Here is a 16872-nt window from a genome sequence, read left to right on the forward strand (position 1 = left end):
TTCTGGACGTCCTGGCAGCGGGCGCGTGTCTCGTTAGACGCAGTCTCTCACGTTTGGCAGGAGATTTGAGCAGGACCTGAGCTGTAGTCTGGTTTCATTAGAGGAGAAAGAGAGAGCGGCAGATGCTGCTACTGAGGTCCTGTCAAAGACGGTTTCTCTCTCAGATGAGGTTTATGAAGAACGTTTATACCTGGATGGAGAATTCAGCTGCACGCTATTGCTGCTGCGTTCGGTGTGTCCTGCTGCGTTGCAGTCTTATGCATGTTAATACAGTATGTATGAATTCACAGAGCTGAGAGTACTGTTGCTAAATGACTTGCGCAGCCCTGCATTGTGGATGAAGATGGAATCTTTTCTCCGGGTGTTTGTGGTGTTTGTGGTGTCTGTCTCTTTGGCTCTAAATATGATCATGCATATCGGCTCTAGAGCGATTGCATCCCAGTTGCACTCAGCAGACGTCTGGTTTGGCATCTGTACAGTCAGATTTAGCAGTAGGATGAGCGGCTGGCTTGTATTTCATCTGATGCAATAGTAACACCCAATTGACACCAACAAAAGCGGTGTGTTGTGTTTTATTGTGATTCAATAAAAGCAGATTAACTTGTTATATATAGTTTTTGCTTTTTAACTAAAACTAAAAAAAAATTGTTAACACTTTATTTTAAGGACCAATTCTCACTATTAACTAGTTGCTTATTAGCGTGCATATTACTAGTACATTTATTAGTACTTATAAAGTGCATATTAATGCCTTATTCTGCATATTTTAGATCCCTTAATTCTAAACTTAACAACTACCTTACTAACTGTTAATAAGCAGCAAAGACAGAGTCTCTCACGTTTGGCAGGAGATTTGAGCAGGACCTGAGCTGTAGTCTGGTTTCATTAGAGGAGAAAGAGAGAGCGGCAGATGCTGCTACTGAGGTCCTGTCAAAGACGGTTTCTCTCTCAGATGAGGTTTATGAAGAACGTTTATACCTGGATGGAGAATTTAGCTGCACGCTATTGCTGCTGCGTTCGGTGTGTCCTGCTGCGTTGCAGTCTTATGCATGTTAATACAGTATGTATGAATTCACAGAGCTGAGAGTACTGTTGCTAAATGACTTGCGCAGCCCTGCATTGTGGATGAAGATGGCATCTTTTCTCCGGGTGTTTGTGGTGTCTGTCTCTTTGGCTCTAAATATGATCATGCATATCGGCTCTAGAGCGATTGCATCCCAGTTGCACTCAGCAGACGTCTGGTTTGGCATCTGTACAGTCAGATTTAGCAGTAGGATGAGCGGCTGGCTTGTATTTCATCTGATGCAATAGTAACACCCAATTGACACCAACAAAAGCGGTGTGTTGTGTTTTATTGTGATTCAATAAAAGCAGATTAACTTGTGCTGTGAAGCTGTGTGTATATTGCAAAGGCATCAATGTAGAGTGAAGTTGAAGCTGGAGCACTGTAGTTGTGATGCTTTGTGACAACAAACTCGAATTGTCCTTTAACTCAGAAGTGGTTTAGTGGTCAGTTTAAAATACAACCAACATCCTTCAATATATAATGCATATTCTATGTTTTCAGATCAATTTTAGTGATTTTGAGTAGATAGTGTGTATTTGCATGATTTAAATTCAACATTTTGTGTACATATTGTATTTGTATTTACTATAATTAAACTGTATTTTACTCTACAGTTCAAAGATTTGGGGTCGGTTTAAATGTTTTTTATTTATTTTTTTTTATTTTTTTTTGAAAGAAGTCACTTCTGCTCACCAAAGCAGCATTTATTTGATTAAAAATACAGAAAAAAACAGGAATATTGTGAGATATTAGTACAATTTAAAATAAGTTTTTTTCTGTGTGAATGTATTTTAAAATATAATTTATTTCTGTGATCAAAGCTGAATTTTCAGCATCATTACTCAAGTCTTCAGTGTCACATGATCTTCAGAAATCATTCTAATATGCTGATTTGCTGCTCAAGAAACATTTCTGATTATTATCAATGCTGAAGACAGTTGCGCTGCTTCATATTTTTGTGCAAACTTTAATACATTTTTGTTCTGTGATGAATAAAAAAATAATTTATTTGAAATTTTCTTTACTGTCACCTTTGATCAATTTAATGTGTCCTTCCTGAATAAAAGTATTAATTTCTTTAACAAAAAGCATTGCATTGCATTGCAAAAATCCTGCATGCTGTATGCACTGAAAACACCCTCCACCCTGAAGTGACAGCAGTTCCAGCTGGCATGACATGAACAAAACACACGCTCTGCTGAAATCAAAGCTGTCACCCTTCAGATTCGCCAGCGGGCGGATAGTCAGTCCTACAAGATGAGAAATAAAGAGCAAACGAGAAAAAAGATCAAGAGGGAGGAGCACTGATGGACCTCTTCTGACGTTTTTGATGGTTTAATGTTGAGGTCTTGAATTATTAATTGTTTGTTGGCGTCATATTTAGTGGGTTTTTCTATTAACTAGTTGCTTATTAGCGTGCATATTACTAATACATTTATTAGTACTTATAAAGTGCATATTAATGCCTTATTCTGCATATTTTAGATCCCTTAATTCTAAACTTAACAACTACCTTACTAACTGTTAATAAGCAGCAAATTAGGAGTTTGAGGCAAAAGTCATAGTTCATAGTTAAAAAATCGGTCCCCAAACTAAAGTGTGACCAAATTTATTTATTTGAAACAAAATAAACATTCAATGAAATTAAATTGAATATTAAAAACGTTTCTCATTTTATGTAGTTCCACTTGAAGTGCTTGAATAACTAAACCTAAATAAACTACAACTAATAAGGAAACATTAACAAAAACTATATAGAGATATTTAAAAAAAAAAAACTAATAAAAATGACAAAAAACACAACAAAATTGCTAAAACTTTAAAATTAAAGTCAAAACAGAAAATATTCAAATTAAATGTAATTCAAAATAAACACAAAAAACTATAATAGTAATTATCAGTGATACTCAAACAACACTGCCTTATATTATTAATCTCTTTACATCATTTTTCCATATTTAATCACTTGTTTGCAGTTCTCAAACTGTCCTGGTGTGACCCGATTTTTTTTTTTTAAATATCCAATTTTTAAATACAAACTCTGCATTATTAGGCCTGAATCTGTTGTTTATGTTTCACCACTTTGAACATCTTTAATGTTGCTTTCAGTCTTTCAAATTCTTTCTTTGTTCTCCAAATCAAGTTGTCCAATATCCGTGTTTCCTCAGAGGAAGAGCAGTTCTCCAGAGACGGAGGAGAAGGTGAAGAGGTTGAGGAAGAAGAACACTGAACTCGCCGTCATCGCCAAACGTCTGGAGGACAGAGCACGAAAACTACAGGAAGCCAACCTGAAAGTGGTGCGTACACAATTATGCGTCTTCATATGATTTAGTGTGTGGAGTTGATGCACCACAGCAGGATTTTTAGCACTTACACCGCAGGCAAAACCATCGTTTTTTCATGCATGGGTCAGTTTTAAGGCTATTTTGCGTCTTCTTTCAGACTAGTGGAAATAAAACATTCAAAATACACATTTAAAATACATATCTATTTGCATCTGTAGAATTCATTTCAAACCCATATCTTTAAAGAGTTTTGTCTTCACTTCAGCAGCACTTACACAAAACTTTACAGTTTTTTTTTCCTATCTATATTCTGAAGGGTTTGTTTTTTACACAGAGAGGTTTGTTTACATAACACTCACATGATTTTATACAACATATTATTCCTAAAAACATGGTAAAATTATTATTTTTTTTTTTCTGGCTGTTGACAGTATTTGACAAGAATTTCGAACCTGGCTTTAATTAGCGTTTAGATTTCTGTTATGCAAATTAGTGCATATTTAATTAGATCATGTCTTTTTTTATTTGCATATTTCAACATAACATTTCAGAAAACTTGTAATAGAACACAACTGTACCACAAAATGTACTGGAGAATTATTGATATCAATTAGTTCATTTTTTTACACCATACACCTGTTGTTTTTTGCCCTAAATGCATTTCATTCATCAGTGTAAAAGTAAAGTCAGTCTTTTTAGGTTGGATTTTCCTTTTAGGTGTCATTATGACGACGTTACATGCACTTTACACTTTCAAAGCTATAGAGGATGGCTAAATGATTGCATTTTTGATGAAACTATTTCTTTATTTTATCACTGGACTGTTGTTATTATCTGCCCTTTTGCCTTTGGTGGATAATAAATCCTGTCTTTTAGCGTCTGAACAATACAATAGAGAGCAGTTGACCTGACCTGACCAACCCGTCCAGTGTTTACTAATCAAACACACTCATGGCTCATTCATTGCTCTCTTTTGTCTCAAATATAAAGCCAAAGCACAGATAGAGCTTTTAATGACTTGTCTTGCTGTTGACTTTGTTCTGAATGACTGTGACTAGTTAAATACATTGCAGATCTATTCTTAAACAAGCTTCTGTTTCACAATGACATTGAGCTTTTGATGTAGAGCGACAAAACTGGTTACATAAGACCAGACGGTACTATACACAATGCTGTAGTAGAGAAGAGAATGATGACGTGAGTGTGTGTGTGTGTATGTGTGAATGAGAGAGTTTGGACATAAAGACACCGAATCCTCGCCCTTCACCCCTCTGTATGTCTGTTACACTGTAACTCTAGTCCACCTGTACGGCCACCTGTCAGCTCCCAGGTGCTCATGGGTAATGACTGACGCTCACAGCACAACACCTGTTACACACTTGTATCAGTCCTGTCTCTCTCTCTCTCACACACACACACACACTGGACATACGGATGCACTACAGGCACGTCCTCTGTTCTTAGATCAGCTGATTCTGTCTTTTAGTTTGTGTTCTTTTAAATAGTTCAGATGTTAAAATACTTCAGATATTTTACAGTGTTTCCAGAGGAGTGTTGTATTGATTTGCCCAAACATTTTACAGTGCAAGTCAACTTGACTTCACTATACTATATTAAAGTTCCTCTTCTTTTTATTGTTATTTATTTGCAGTTAAAAATATAATTATAATAATAATATAATTAATCATTGATAATTAATTGTTATATAATAATAATAATTAAAATCATATAATAATAATTATTATTATTTTAGCTTTAGATATTGTGTCTGTTTTTATAAACGTTATATTTAAAAAAGTGTAGAAATTGTTTTAATGTCCGTTCAAACCAAGAATGATAACTAAAGATAAAGATAACTATAATGATAACTATTTTAGCATCCAGACCAAGTTTTACAGTCAACACTATATTAAAGTTCCTCCTCTTTTTGTTTTTTAATTTGCAATTCTGCTCAAACCTTTTTTTTTCCCTTTAATTTATGTTTTCATAAACTCTATTAAAATGTCATAATCATTATAGTTGTGGTGGACTTCACTATTGTTGTAGAAATACAGTGATCATAATTTAAAACTTAGTAGAACGGCCCTTTAAACTGTTCAATCAGTGATGACATCATTTGTGAAATGTACATATCGAACTGTGATTGGTTTCATTCTTGCATTTATTGCAAGCACTGATATTTCCTTCAGAAAATCCAAGAATAGCATCTGATTGGCTGGTTTATCTGAAGGCGTGTCCTCTCAGTCATTTCTGATTGGTGGAATGATGTGATTGACAGCTGGAGTAATTCATAGCACTGACTGTAGTTGTTGTAGATGATTTCTCTATAAACTGTCTCTCTCCGGCTGTTTCCAGGCAAATACTCCGATGCCGGTGAAAGTGGGCGCTGTGGAGCAGTACAAGCGTGCATTTGCCCGTCAGAGAGCCAGAGACCTGGCGCAGCACGCAGACACGCTGCTGTGTAAAGACAAACAGATCGCAGCACTGCAGCAGGAGTGCAGACAGCTGGAGACGCGGCAGGGACAGGGGAAGGTACACAAACACACACAGGAGTGCATCTCTCTTACAGAAACCATTCGACATCTTTAACGAGTGCCATTTGCCACATCACTAGTACTATTAGTTTAATTATGACTGTTTTGCATCAGAATCTCAGCTATAGCTCAATTCTCAGAGTCTTCAGAGTTGATTTTTGCCAACAAACTTCTAGTCAGCCATAGTCCTTTAATTTAATTTAATTTTATTTTATTTTATTTTATTTTGGCTTATGGCTATTCATTTCTTTTCAGAATCAGAATAGATCTGTTCTGTTGTTCATATTGTTTTTTTTCTTCTTAAAAAGATATTCAAATATCTGACCAGCTGCATTATTTGTAATAATTTCAAAAAGTAAAATGATTTATGTGCAGTTGCTCATATATTTCAGATCTCAGTTTCCTTTTCAGAGTCTTCAGTGTTGATTTTTGCCAACAAATTTTAGTCAGCCATATTTAATTTTATTTAATTTTATTTTTTTATTTAATTTTATTATTTATTTTTTTATTGTATTGTACTGTATTTTTATTTTTTTATTTTTTTTATTTAGATATCATGCAGTTAAAAAACTTAAAATATCTGACCAACTTGTTGTTTGTAATTGCTAAATATCTAACAGGATTTCTGTGCACTTGCTTATGTATATCAGCTCTCAGTTCCCTCATGCATTTTCATTATTATGACTTCTGTCACCACCTGCTGGAGATGTCATGTACTGCACATAGTCAGCATTTACTGAGCACACGCTTTAAGTACATGGACATAAATTTGGAGTCTGAACCTGGCACAGAAATTCATTTGTCACACCGCAGGACTATTTATGTGAACTGCTCCTAAAGCTGTGAATGTCTTTGAGATGTTTGATCTTCGCATCTCTCTCTCAGGGTCCTGTGGGAGTCAGTGAGTTTGAGCGTCTCCTGAAGGAGTCTCAGAAGGAGGTGTTGCGTCTGCAGAGGCAGCTGTCTGTCACCTCCACCAGAGACCAGAGCAGTGTGATGGCAGAAAGCCCTTCAGAGAGACAGGACAGAGACGGCAGGGTGAGAGCAAAAACACGCCCATGTTTCCCAACACTGAGCAAAAATAAACACGCTCTGATACAACACAGGAACGCTTACTCATAAAGACATATTTTATTCCTTATTTTGCCAAAAAATATTATTTATTTAAATGGGTCAATGGCAGTGTTATTTTAGTATTATTGAGATATTATTATTGTTTTTATTAATATTTTGAAGTAGTTTTTATTTGTATATTTTTCATATTGTGTTTTTGCGATTTTTTAAAACACGCCTATTTAGTTTTATTATAAAAATTAATGCAATAATAAAAAAAATATTTCAAAAAAATATATTTTTTTTTATGGTTTTAGTTAAATATATAATAACCAATAAGTCAAATTTTTAATTTTCCTATTCAGCCCTCAGTGTACATGTTCATTTAATGTGCAGTTCTTGGTTTGATTTTAAGGGAATTTTTGTTTAATTTTGTATAGTTTATTTTAGAAAATTAGTCTAGTTTAGATTATTTTAGTGGTCGGTTGCCTTGTGTAAGAAACCACTGGCCTGCATCAAACTAACCAGTCTGGCGTAATCCTCTCAATCCACTGTTAAACTGTTGTAATGCTGTTACTGCTCGGCCGTTTCTCTGTGCTCTGAAGTGTCATTGATATAAAAGGATATCTAGAGGATTCTTCCTGGGCAGAGTCATTTCCTCTGTGAAAGCGGCTGGTCAGGAGTCGGATTATTGTGCTTGTGCGTGTGTGTGTGTGTGTGTGTGTGTGCGTGTGTGTGTGTGTGCGCGCGTGCGTGTGTGTGTGTGTGGACACTGTGTTCCTGACTGTTAAGTGCTGCAAATATGTAATTATACTCCAGCCCAAAGCCCCTCTCTACATGAAGTGTAATTTATCACGGATTGATGACTTGATGAATACAGTTTGATAAACCTGTTTTTTATTCTCTCATTACAGCAAGTGAAAAATGCACTGAAGTATACAATAGGATTTGTGATTGTGTGTTCAGCGCTGCTTTTGATTGGGTAAGTGTGATTTGTGGGATTATAGTATTGTGTGTGTGTGTGTGTGTGTGTGTGTGTGTGTGTCCATGTGTGTGTGCGTGTGTGAGAGAGAGAGCGAGAGAGAGAAAATGCTTTCCCATATACCAATTTAATACTCAACTATGACTCAACCAATGATGTGAGTTTGGGGTGGGAATATCTGTTTGGTGGCCAATGGTAATTAGGGGTGAAGCAGGTGCAGTAGGAGTGTTTAATTAGCTAAATTTATGACCATTTTTTCTAGTTTAGTGCTTTCAGTATTGCAAAAATGATCACCTTTAATAGAATAGTTCACCCAAAAATGAAAATGTGCTCACCCTCAGGCCATCCAAGATTAGGATGAGTTTGTTTCTTCATCAGATTTGGAGAAATGTAGCATTGCATCAGTGTCTCAGCAATGGATGCTCTGCAGTGAATGGGTGCTGTCAGAATGAGAGTCCAAACAGCTGATAAAAACATCACAATAATCCACACCACCATAATGCATAATAACGCTTCCTCCAGTGAAAAAGTAGTTTCGTCTGAATCAGGAGAGAAATCTGCACAGATCAAACACCGTTTACAAGTGAAAACAGCTCTAAACAAATATGTGGCTGGATTTTAATGTGAGAGACAACAGAAAATTTACTTTTTCATTATGGATTATGGACTCATGTTTTGGCCAGAAGCAATGGTTTAAAGTTAATAAGTCTTATTAATAAGTTAATAATGATGGATTTGTTTCTTACGAACACGCAGCTTTTCTCTTCTCAAGTCATTAACTGATGGACTGGAGTGCTGTGGATTACTTGTGGATTATTGTGATGTTTTTATCAGCTGTTTGGACTCTCATTCTGACGGCACCCATTCACTGCAGAGCATCCATTGCTGAGACACTGATGCAATGCTACATTTCTCCAAATCTGATGAAGAAACAAACTCACCTACATCTCGGATGGCCTGAGGGTGAGTAAATCTTCAGCAAAGTTTCATTTTTTGGTGAACTGTTCCTTTAAGTCTTAATCAGGTTGATTACATCAGTTAACACACGGTCTTTCTCGTCAATATGAATTTTGTTTGCATATGTACATTGTGTGTATATGTTTGCAAAAGGCTTCTACCTAAATGTTTGAGGTTAGTTAGTGAAATGTCCAGTTTTGACTGCTAGTCTATGTTGCACTCACTTTAATGACCATTTGAAGTTTCAATCTCAGCTGTCCTCACTGTCTCTGTAAAGCCTGGATGAGAATGGCGGTGCAGGGTAATCTGGTCATTTGCGACACACACACACACACAGAGAAAGAAAGGGGCCATGTTGCGTGCGCTCTAATCCCCTTTGACAGCAGAATGGTACGGTCCCATAATCCTCTGGCTGTTGCCGTGGTAGCGTTGAGAGGGTTTTGGATGGTAACTACGACTTCAGCCCAAAGCGAACCAAAGATTCCCGCAGCCGTCCCACACGCGGACACTTTGCTTTCCATCGGCTCACAGGACAGGGGTAGGTCACATTTACATGTAGGTATGTGTTCATACTTTGAGCTGTTGCAGAGATGAACACATCATGTAGCCGTGATAATTGCATGAATTCTGTAATGATGTAACATGCAAGTGTTATATGAGATTGAAGAGTGTAAGTGTGCGTGCCGTCAGCGCAGGAGCGATTATAACACTCACCTGTCCTCATCAGCAGACGAGCGCTGGCATATGATTACGGCCCTTCCAGCTTCTCAAAACTCGCTTGTTCAGTTTTGTCTTTGCATGCATAAAATGCGTGCATTATTGCGCATGAAAGAATAGCTACAGAAGAGTCACTTTTAGGTCTAGTTTGGATGATGCATTACAAAATTTGGTGTTTTACAGCAATTCGGCTCAGCCAGATGTGTGAATTTGAATATGCAAACAGATTGCAATAGCAGAAGTAAGAGATGCATGAAGACAGTCAATGCATTTAATGCATGTGCTATAAAAGCAAACCAGTGGCAGGCAGGCCAATCCATTGAGGTGCTTTTTAAAGAAGTGATCTAGTTACCCGTTTCAGTAGTCCACAGGGATTACAGCAATGTGCTTATAGCGAACGGAGGCCGGCGTATGGCGTAGAACCGACTTAGTGCAAATAAAATAAGGCTTAAAGGGGTCATATGATGCGATTTCATTTTTTCCTTTCTCTTTAGAGTGTTACAAGCTCTTTGTGCATAAAGAAGATCTGTAAAGTTGCAAAGACTAAAGTCTCAAATCCAAAGAGATATTCTTTATAAAAGTTGAGTTAGCCACACCTATGTGGAAAATAATGTGTTTTTTTAACTTTAAACCGCATAAACACATTTCATTACACCAAATACACAAAATAATGTTCTTTTTAGCAGCATCATATGACCCCTTTAAACCGAAGGTTCGGTTTCAGATCAGTTTATTTGACTGAGTTTTCATTCTTAAAGGTGCAGCCGATTGGATGGTGAACAAGTGTTAGCTTTAGCCGCCAGCAGGCCTGTGCATGAGGACTCAGTATAAGGCAGTTTAACCCATAAAGTCTGTAATTTGAGGGTTAGTTTTGCCTTAAATGTAGAATAAAGATGAATACTCTCATAACTGTTTATCAGTGCAGATCTCATGTAATCAGAATGGGAGTTTTGTGCATGTTAGCTTTACAGCTAATGTCTATATGCTAGTGTTTTACTAAAAGTTGACAAACGGTTAGCAGATATGCACATTTAAACTTCTAGGAAAAAGGAAACTGTTGAACATCTTTGTTCAGGACAAGTTTTTGTCTAACAAAGTGTTCTCTAGATCGAGACCTCGCCATAATTCGACCTGTCGGTGACTAGCAATAGCAATTAGCGTGTTGTGGTTAATGACTGGGACGGAAACAAGATGCCAGGTTTAAAATATGCATAATCACAGGAAACAGTACTGCCATTTATGAGCTCAGTGATATATTACGTACGAGTTGCTCTGTTTACATGCTTTATCACTGTTGCGTTTAGGGTCTTTTCGGGACCATATGAACACAGAAATGCACTTAAATGCAGACTTGTTCATAACTTTAATGCAATGTTCATGAGAATATTTAATTCATCAGCTATTTAAGGCAAGATGCTACAGGCAAATCATTGTTTTTTCATGCACGGGGCAATTTTGCTTCCATATCATGTCTTCTTTCAGACTAGTGAAAACATCAAAAATACACAATTAAACCTTAATTTTATTACACTTTATCTTTTTGCATCTGTAGATTTCAATTCCAATACATATCTTTATAAGTCAGGAGTTTTTCTCCACTTCAGCAACACTTAAATATACCAAACTTAACAGTTTTATTCCTATCTATATTCTGAAGGGTTTTACAGAGGGGTTTGTTCATATGTCATATACCGGAAATATTGTTTTAATTTTATTTTTAAAAACATGGTGAAAATGTTTTTTTTTTTTTTAAAGAGTGTTGACAGTATTTTCTGATATATGGAGTGATAAAAGGAAAGTCCTCTCTGTAAATCCTTTTAAAATATGTCAACAAAATTCAACAAGACTTCATCCGATGTTCGGATTTCAGTTCTGGAAATGTATGGGAATAATGTATAATAATAATGTAAGATAATATATCATTTGTATATTTAAACATAACATTTCAGAAAACTTGTAATACAAAACCATTGTCTTGATGTACTTTGATTAATCTTTGATTAGTGTATTTTAATGTATTATCTTTGATTAATGCACTTTGATTAAGAGACCCAAAATTGAAATTCTGTCATCATTTACCCTCAAGTTGTTCAAAACCTGTAAGAGTTTCTTTTTTCTGTTGAACATAAAAGAAGATATTTTGGTAACCAAACAGTTGATGGTCCCCAAAATACTATACAAGTCAGTGGGGACCATGAGTTGCTTGGTTTCACACATTCTTCAAAATATCTTCCTCTGTTTTCAGCAGAATTCATACAGGTTTGGAACAACTTGAGGGTGAGTAAATTATGACATAATTTTCATTTTAGGGTGAACTGTCCATTTAAGATGTGTTTTTGATCATCTATCCAGCGCTTCCCAGCAGTTAAATATTGCGGCTGGATGTGTCTGACAGTTTAATTAAAAGTGGACGCACAGATCTGTCATTATACGGGTGTTTCAGGGACTCTGGAGTGTGAGCCTGGTCAGCTGGCTAGATGCCACTCCTGCGCTTTTACTCGTTTCCTTTAAATGTCAGATCATTTCCACTGCAGGTTGTGTTAAAATCAGATGACAAAAACAAAATGCTCAGTCAAAAGTAGAGGAGATTCAACTCAAAAAACACAAATCTCACACTAGAGGAAAAGTACCACACTCACTTAACAAACAGACTTTATTTCTTTATATTTCTTCGTCAAGCTAAATAATGACGCTGTTATATTTTTAGAGCTGCTTTACAGCAGAAATCATATTTGTTGAATAGTCGAAGATCTTTAATACTGTCATTTTCTTAGCACTGTAAAGCTGCTTTGAAACATTCTGTATTGTATAAAGCACTATAGTAATAAATGTGACGTGACCATAAACGTTTCAGCCAACTTCATGACCTTCATCAGATCAGCATGATCTGATTATTTGTAATTATAAGGAATATTGCTAACACTTTACTTAAAGCCTTTATATACAGTATAATGCATTATAAAATAATTTTAATGCATTAATTATGCTTTGTAATGCACCTTATAATGCATTGTATGATCTCATGAATAACTGTAACAGCAGTTATTATACATTATAATACTTATCTATTTATTGTTGCACCTTTAGAAAATATAATGCATTAAAACACACGAAAAACAAACCTTTAAATATTATAATGCATTTTAATTTTGGTTACAATTATTAATTAATATATATGTAATAATGCATTACAACTAGGGTTGTGACGGTGAGGACATTTTCCCACCGGTTAATCGACGTGTGACAACACCGGTAATACCGGTATCCCCGCGGGGGCGGGGCGTTCCCTCTTTTCCTCGCTTTCCGTCGCTTTTAAATAGCTTGTAAAAGCAGCGTGCGCATTTTACTTTCACTTTGAAATTGTGGTATTTCGGCGTAAAGCAATTGTTCGTTTTTAGTTAGTTTGAATTTTCCCTCTTTTCCTCGCTTTCCGTCGCTTTTAAATAGCTTGAAAGCGCCGTGCGTTTTATACTGCAACCACAGCTGCCAAAATTATTTTGTAAAAACTACAGAATTTTTTTTACAGTGTGCATACCTTTATAATGCATTATGCATAAAGGCTTTAAATGTTACTGGAATATTATGTCTTATGACAGATTTGCGAAATTGTCGACATTTGTGCAATTGTGAAATGTGTGTTATTCTATTCACTACAGAATTATTCCGTTTTATGCATTGTAAATAAAAAATTTTAATTCTTAATTTGACGTTTTCCATTTTCTTTGACATTCAGAAAAGGAACTGCTAATGAGATCCCAAATGCACTGAACTAAATTTGGTGTAGAAACAATTTTCACTTATAAATTGCTAGTAAATTATATAAAGACTGAAATATTATTTTCTTGTAAAACGTATTCCAATAATATTTGTTTTATTTACGAGTTCCAAAATGATTTTTTAAAGTGTGCTAATGAAAAATAATAGAATTAGTCACTCAGTTCTGCTTGGTTATTTCATCATGTAAATCATTTTGGGCCTCCACAGATGTGGGAGATTTCAGCCGCATGTGGAATAGCGTGTGATAAGCCTTCAATTTGAGCTAATGAGGGTTTTATGCTGCTGCTTGTGAGCGGTTCAGGCAGGTTTATCATTTTGCATTGCTGTGTAAACTTGTTTTGCTTGTTACTGTCGCTTAGATTTTGTATTACAACCACTTCTTCAGCAGCCTTGGTTCCAGAATTATTTTCTGGAATTTAGAAAAATTATTTTATGAAATATCAAGTGTTTCATGATGGCATTCATTGATTACACCAGCCTGAATGAAATCCAATACTCATTTCTTACTAATTTTGTGCTGCTGATTGCAAAAATAGTGTCTGTTTTGCTGGAGCACGTTGCATTTTCGTTGCATTTTCTCACAAAATATGATGTATGAAAATATGAATTTTTGCTTTTGACAACCATTTTTAAGGTGAATTCGTCTTGCATTTTCTCTTAATCAACAGAGAAACACCACAAGCACACGATTCCTGTCTGGATCTGAGCCACATTTCAACTATTTGATCAATTCTCAGCCCATTTTCCCATGCATGACATTATTTTATGCCCAATCCTGATTTCAAGGTTAGAATTATAGTCAATGACAGAAGAAAATGCAAACATAAGCCATAGGTTTTTTGACACATCTCTGGGAGTTTTACTGCATCCAAACAGACACAGAAAATGACAGATTTATCTGGATTTATCTAGATTGCTTATTTTGTAAAGTTTTTTTTTAATTAAATGGAGTATTTGAGCATATTTTTCCACTCCTTTGCATATTGTAAGTTAAATAATACATTATGGATACTTGTTTTCGTCATTAAAACTGAAACATTTGACTGCTTTTTTTTTTTTTTTGATAAGTGATATATATATATATATATATATATAATTTAAAAAATATTCGTTCTTGTGAAAAAAAAACTACATGATGGAAAGTTTTTATTTGTGTTTCTAAACATAGCACTTAGCAAATTATGTAATATTAGGCATTTTTTTGCAAAGCATCAGGACTTTTTTGTGTTATAAGTTAACAGTATATTTGAAGTTTATTACAAAATAAACATGCATTTAAAACTTTAAATCACTGACTTGATTTCAATAGCTTCTATCATTGGTAAGTCTGCTTTGAGAGGTTAATGCTTTATTATTCAATTTCTCTTTGGTGAGCATGAATGGGATTTGAACTTCCTGAAGCGGACTGTTGCACTCAGTCATTATAGCTTGATGAAATCACACAATATTCCTCATCATTATGGATCTCTCTTGGTAGAATATAACTTATCTAACAGCTGAAGTTTGGCCATGTAAGTGAGAGTGTGTGTGATGCTAATGAGTCTGAATGCTGACGAAGCTGACGGATGGCTCCTCGTTGGCTGTTTGATCCTGTTACTGAGTCGTGGCTTTGAGAGCGTAAGTAGGTATGGTCACTAAAATTAGCCGCTAAGGCATTTGACCCTTAACCTGCTGAGTAAAGACCAGCTGAGAGCAAATGTCATCTTTTCCCATGACTGATGCTTTTGACAAAAACTAGCCAAATGGGCTTTATTAATGACTGTAGAAGTGCGAATCTCACAAAAACTGACACGAAATGTCTGTTTTTATTACACTTTTTTCCTTCTTAAATATGCCATTTTACTCAGAAATAGGTCATATTATGGAAGTAAAAAGGATTGCGTTTCACGTTTCCTGTTGACTTTAAGAACATTAAAAAAATGTTTGCTTTATAATTACTTTCATGAAAAATTCATGACACCACGTCCTTAAATTATCAGTACTGTAATGTGAAAAAATCTCATTCTCACTATTGTAAAGTGGAGAAATTTGTTTATTTATTTACTACACTGAAAAAATTTGTAAAAACTATTTTTATTCAAAATTGACTGAAATAATAGCAAATTTCAGAAATTGCTGGTAAATTTCACAAACGATAATAAAAAAAATGGCAAGTAGCATATTGAATTAGACATGAAATTTTGAAGTAGAAAAACTGAAAGAGTTTTTTTTGTATAAATGTACTTTAGTAATCTTTGTTTTATTTACATAAATCTTTTTTACAGTGTACAATTGTACATTTACATCACGGTAGTGTTTGTCTCATTGTTTTTTTGTTTTTTTAAACAAAAATGTCTGAATCTGGAATTTATTTTCTGTGTTATGAGAATTATAAATTTTTTTGATTTAAAGAAATGTATTAAAAAAAAAAAAAAAGATTTTTCTTTTTTGTTTTTGAGTGAAATATTTCTTTGAGCTTTGCCCAGTATCTTGTCATCTTCAGCACATGCATTATCATAAAGCATGCATGACCCTCAGCTGCTGCGTGTTTGGTTGCAGTTTATAAGTGTTTGGTTTTTTTTTCAGGTTGCGTTTGAAACCCCGCCCACAGTAGTAGATGAGGCCCCTGTTAAAGGGGAGGAGACTCCTGCAGAGGGGGAGGAGTCAGAGACACAAGTGAAGCCCGAACAGGGCACAGGCTCCACCCACCAGGAAGAGCAGACCACAGAAGAGCGTCTTCAGTTGCTGGTAAGAGTCACATGATCACAGACATAGAGATGTACTGTTTGCATGTACATTTCCACTGACATCAAATATATAAATAATTATATATGCACAGATTTTGCACCATACCCCAAAAAAATGCCAAAATACCTGAATTCATGGGAGCCTGGGACAAATATATGAATTAAATGGGCAAAAATATGCAAAAAGATTTTCACCGTCGGTTTAAAAACTGTGATGGAAAAGACACGAAAATCTTCAAAAATCCTGAAAATCCCATAGCATATGTAGAATTTTTTTTAGTTTTGTTCAGCTGTAAAATATTCTATCATATTTAAGAAATTGCTATTTTCTGAATTGTTGAAAAAAAAAAAAAACGAAACAAGTCATCTATACAGATTTTGTCAAAGCAGCTTTACAGTGTTAAACTATAAATAAATATTAGTTTTTATTGTTTATGACACTTATGTTTATTATTTATTACAATTGTATTAAATACATATTTTAATTATTATTTGTTTTTGGCTTATGTTCCTCATTTGTAACTCAATTTGGATAAAAGCATTTGCTAAATGAATAAAAGTAAATGCCACTGAGCCAATTAAACTACTTGATCAATTAATTAATAAGAATCGATTAATGTACATATTTTTAAGTTAAATATTTAGTAAAATTTTAAGACATTTGAATAAATGAATACATCCTTTTTTTTTTTTTTTTTAAATTCATATTAAAATTTTAGTTATTTTAAGGAACTGAAAAATAAAACTATAGCATTCATTCCTTGAGTTATTTTGT

At 34.9% G+C, this 16872-nt stretch overlaps 1 protein-coding gene across 1 annotated transcript in view; it reads left to right on the plus strand.

Moving 5' to 3' along the window:
• The window catches only part of LOC107734346 (peripheral-type benzodiazepine receptor-associated protein 1-like), a 64810-nt gene that overhangs the window by 1651 nt on the left and 46287 nt on the right, over nucleotides 1-16872 (plus strand). The window contains exons 2-6 of the mRNA XM_016546280.1: nucleotides 38-232; nucleotides 3235-3363; nucleotides 5707-5883; nucleotides 6771-6923; nucleotides 15937-16098. Coding sequence (XP_016401766.1) covers nucleotides 38-232; nucleotides 3235-3363; nucleotides 5707-5883; nucleotides 6771-6923; nucleotides 15937-16098 — 816 coding nt within the window. The remainder of the gene's footprint in view (nucleotides 1-37; nucleotides 233-3234; nucleotides 3364-5706; nucleotides 5884-6770; nucleotides 6924-15936; nucleotides 16099-16872) is intronic.

Source organism: Sinocyclocheilus rhinocerous, unplaced genomic scaffold, assembly GCF_001515625.1.
Source record: "Sinocyclocheilus rhinocerous isolate Xijiao unplaced genomic scaffold, SAMN03320098_v1.1 scaffold370, whole genome shotgun sequence".
Lineage (NCBI taxonomy): Eukaryota > Metazoa > Chordata > Actinopteri > Cypriniformes > Cyprinidae > Sinocyclocheilus > Sinocyclocheilus rhinocerous.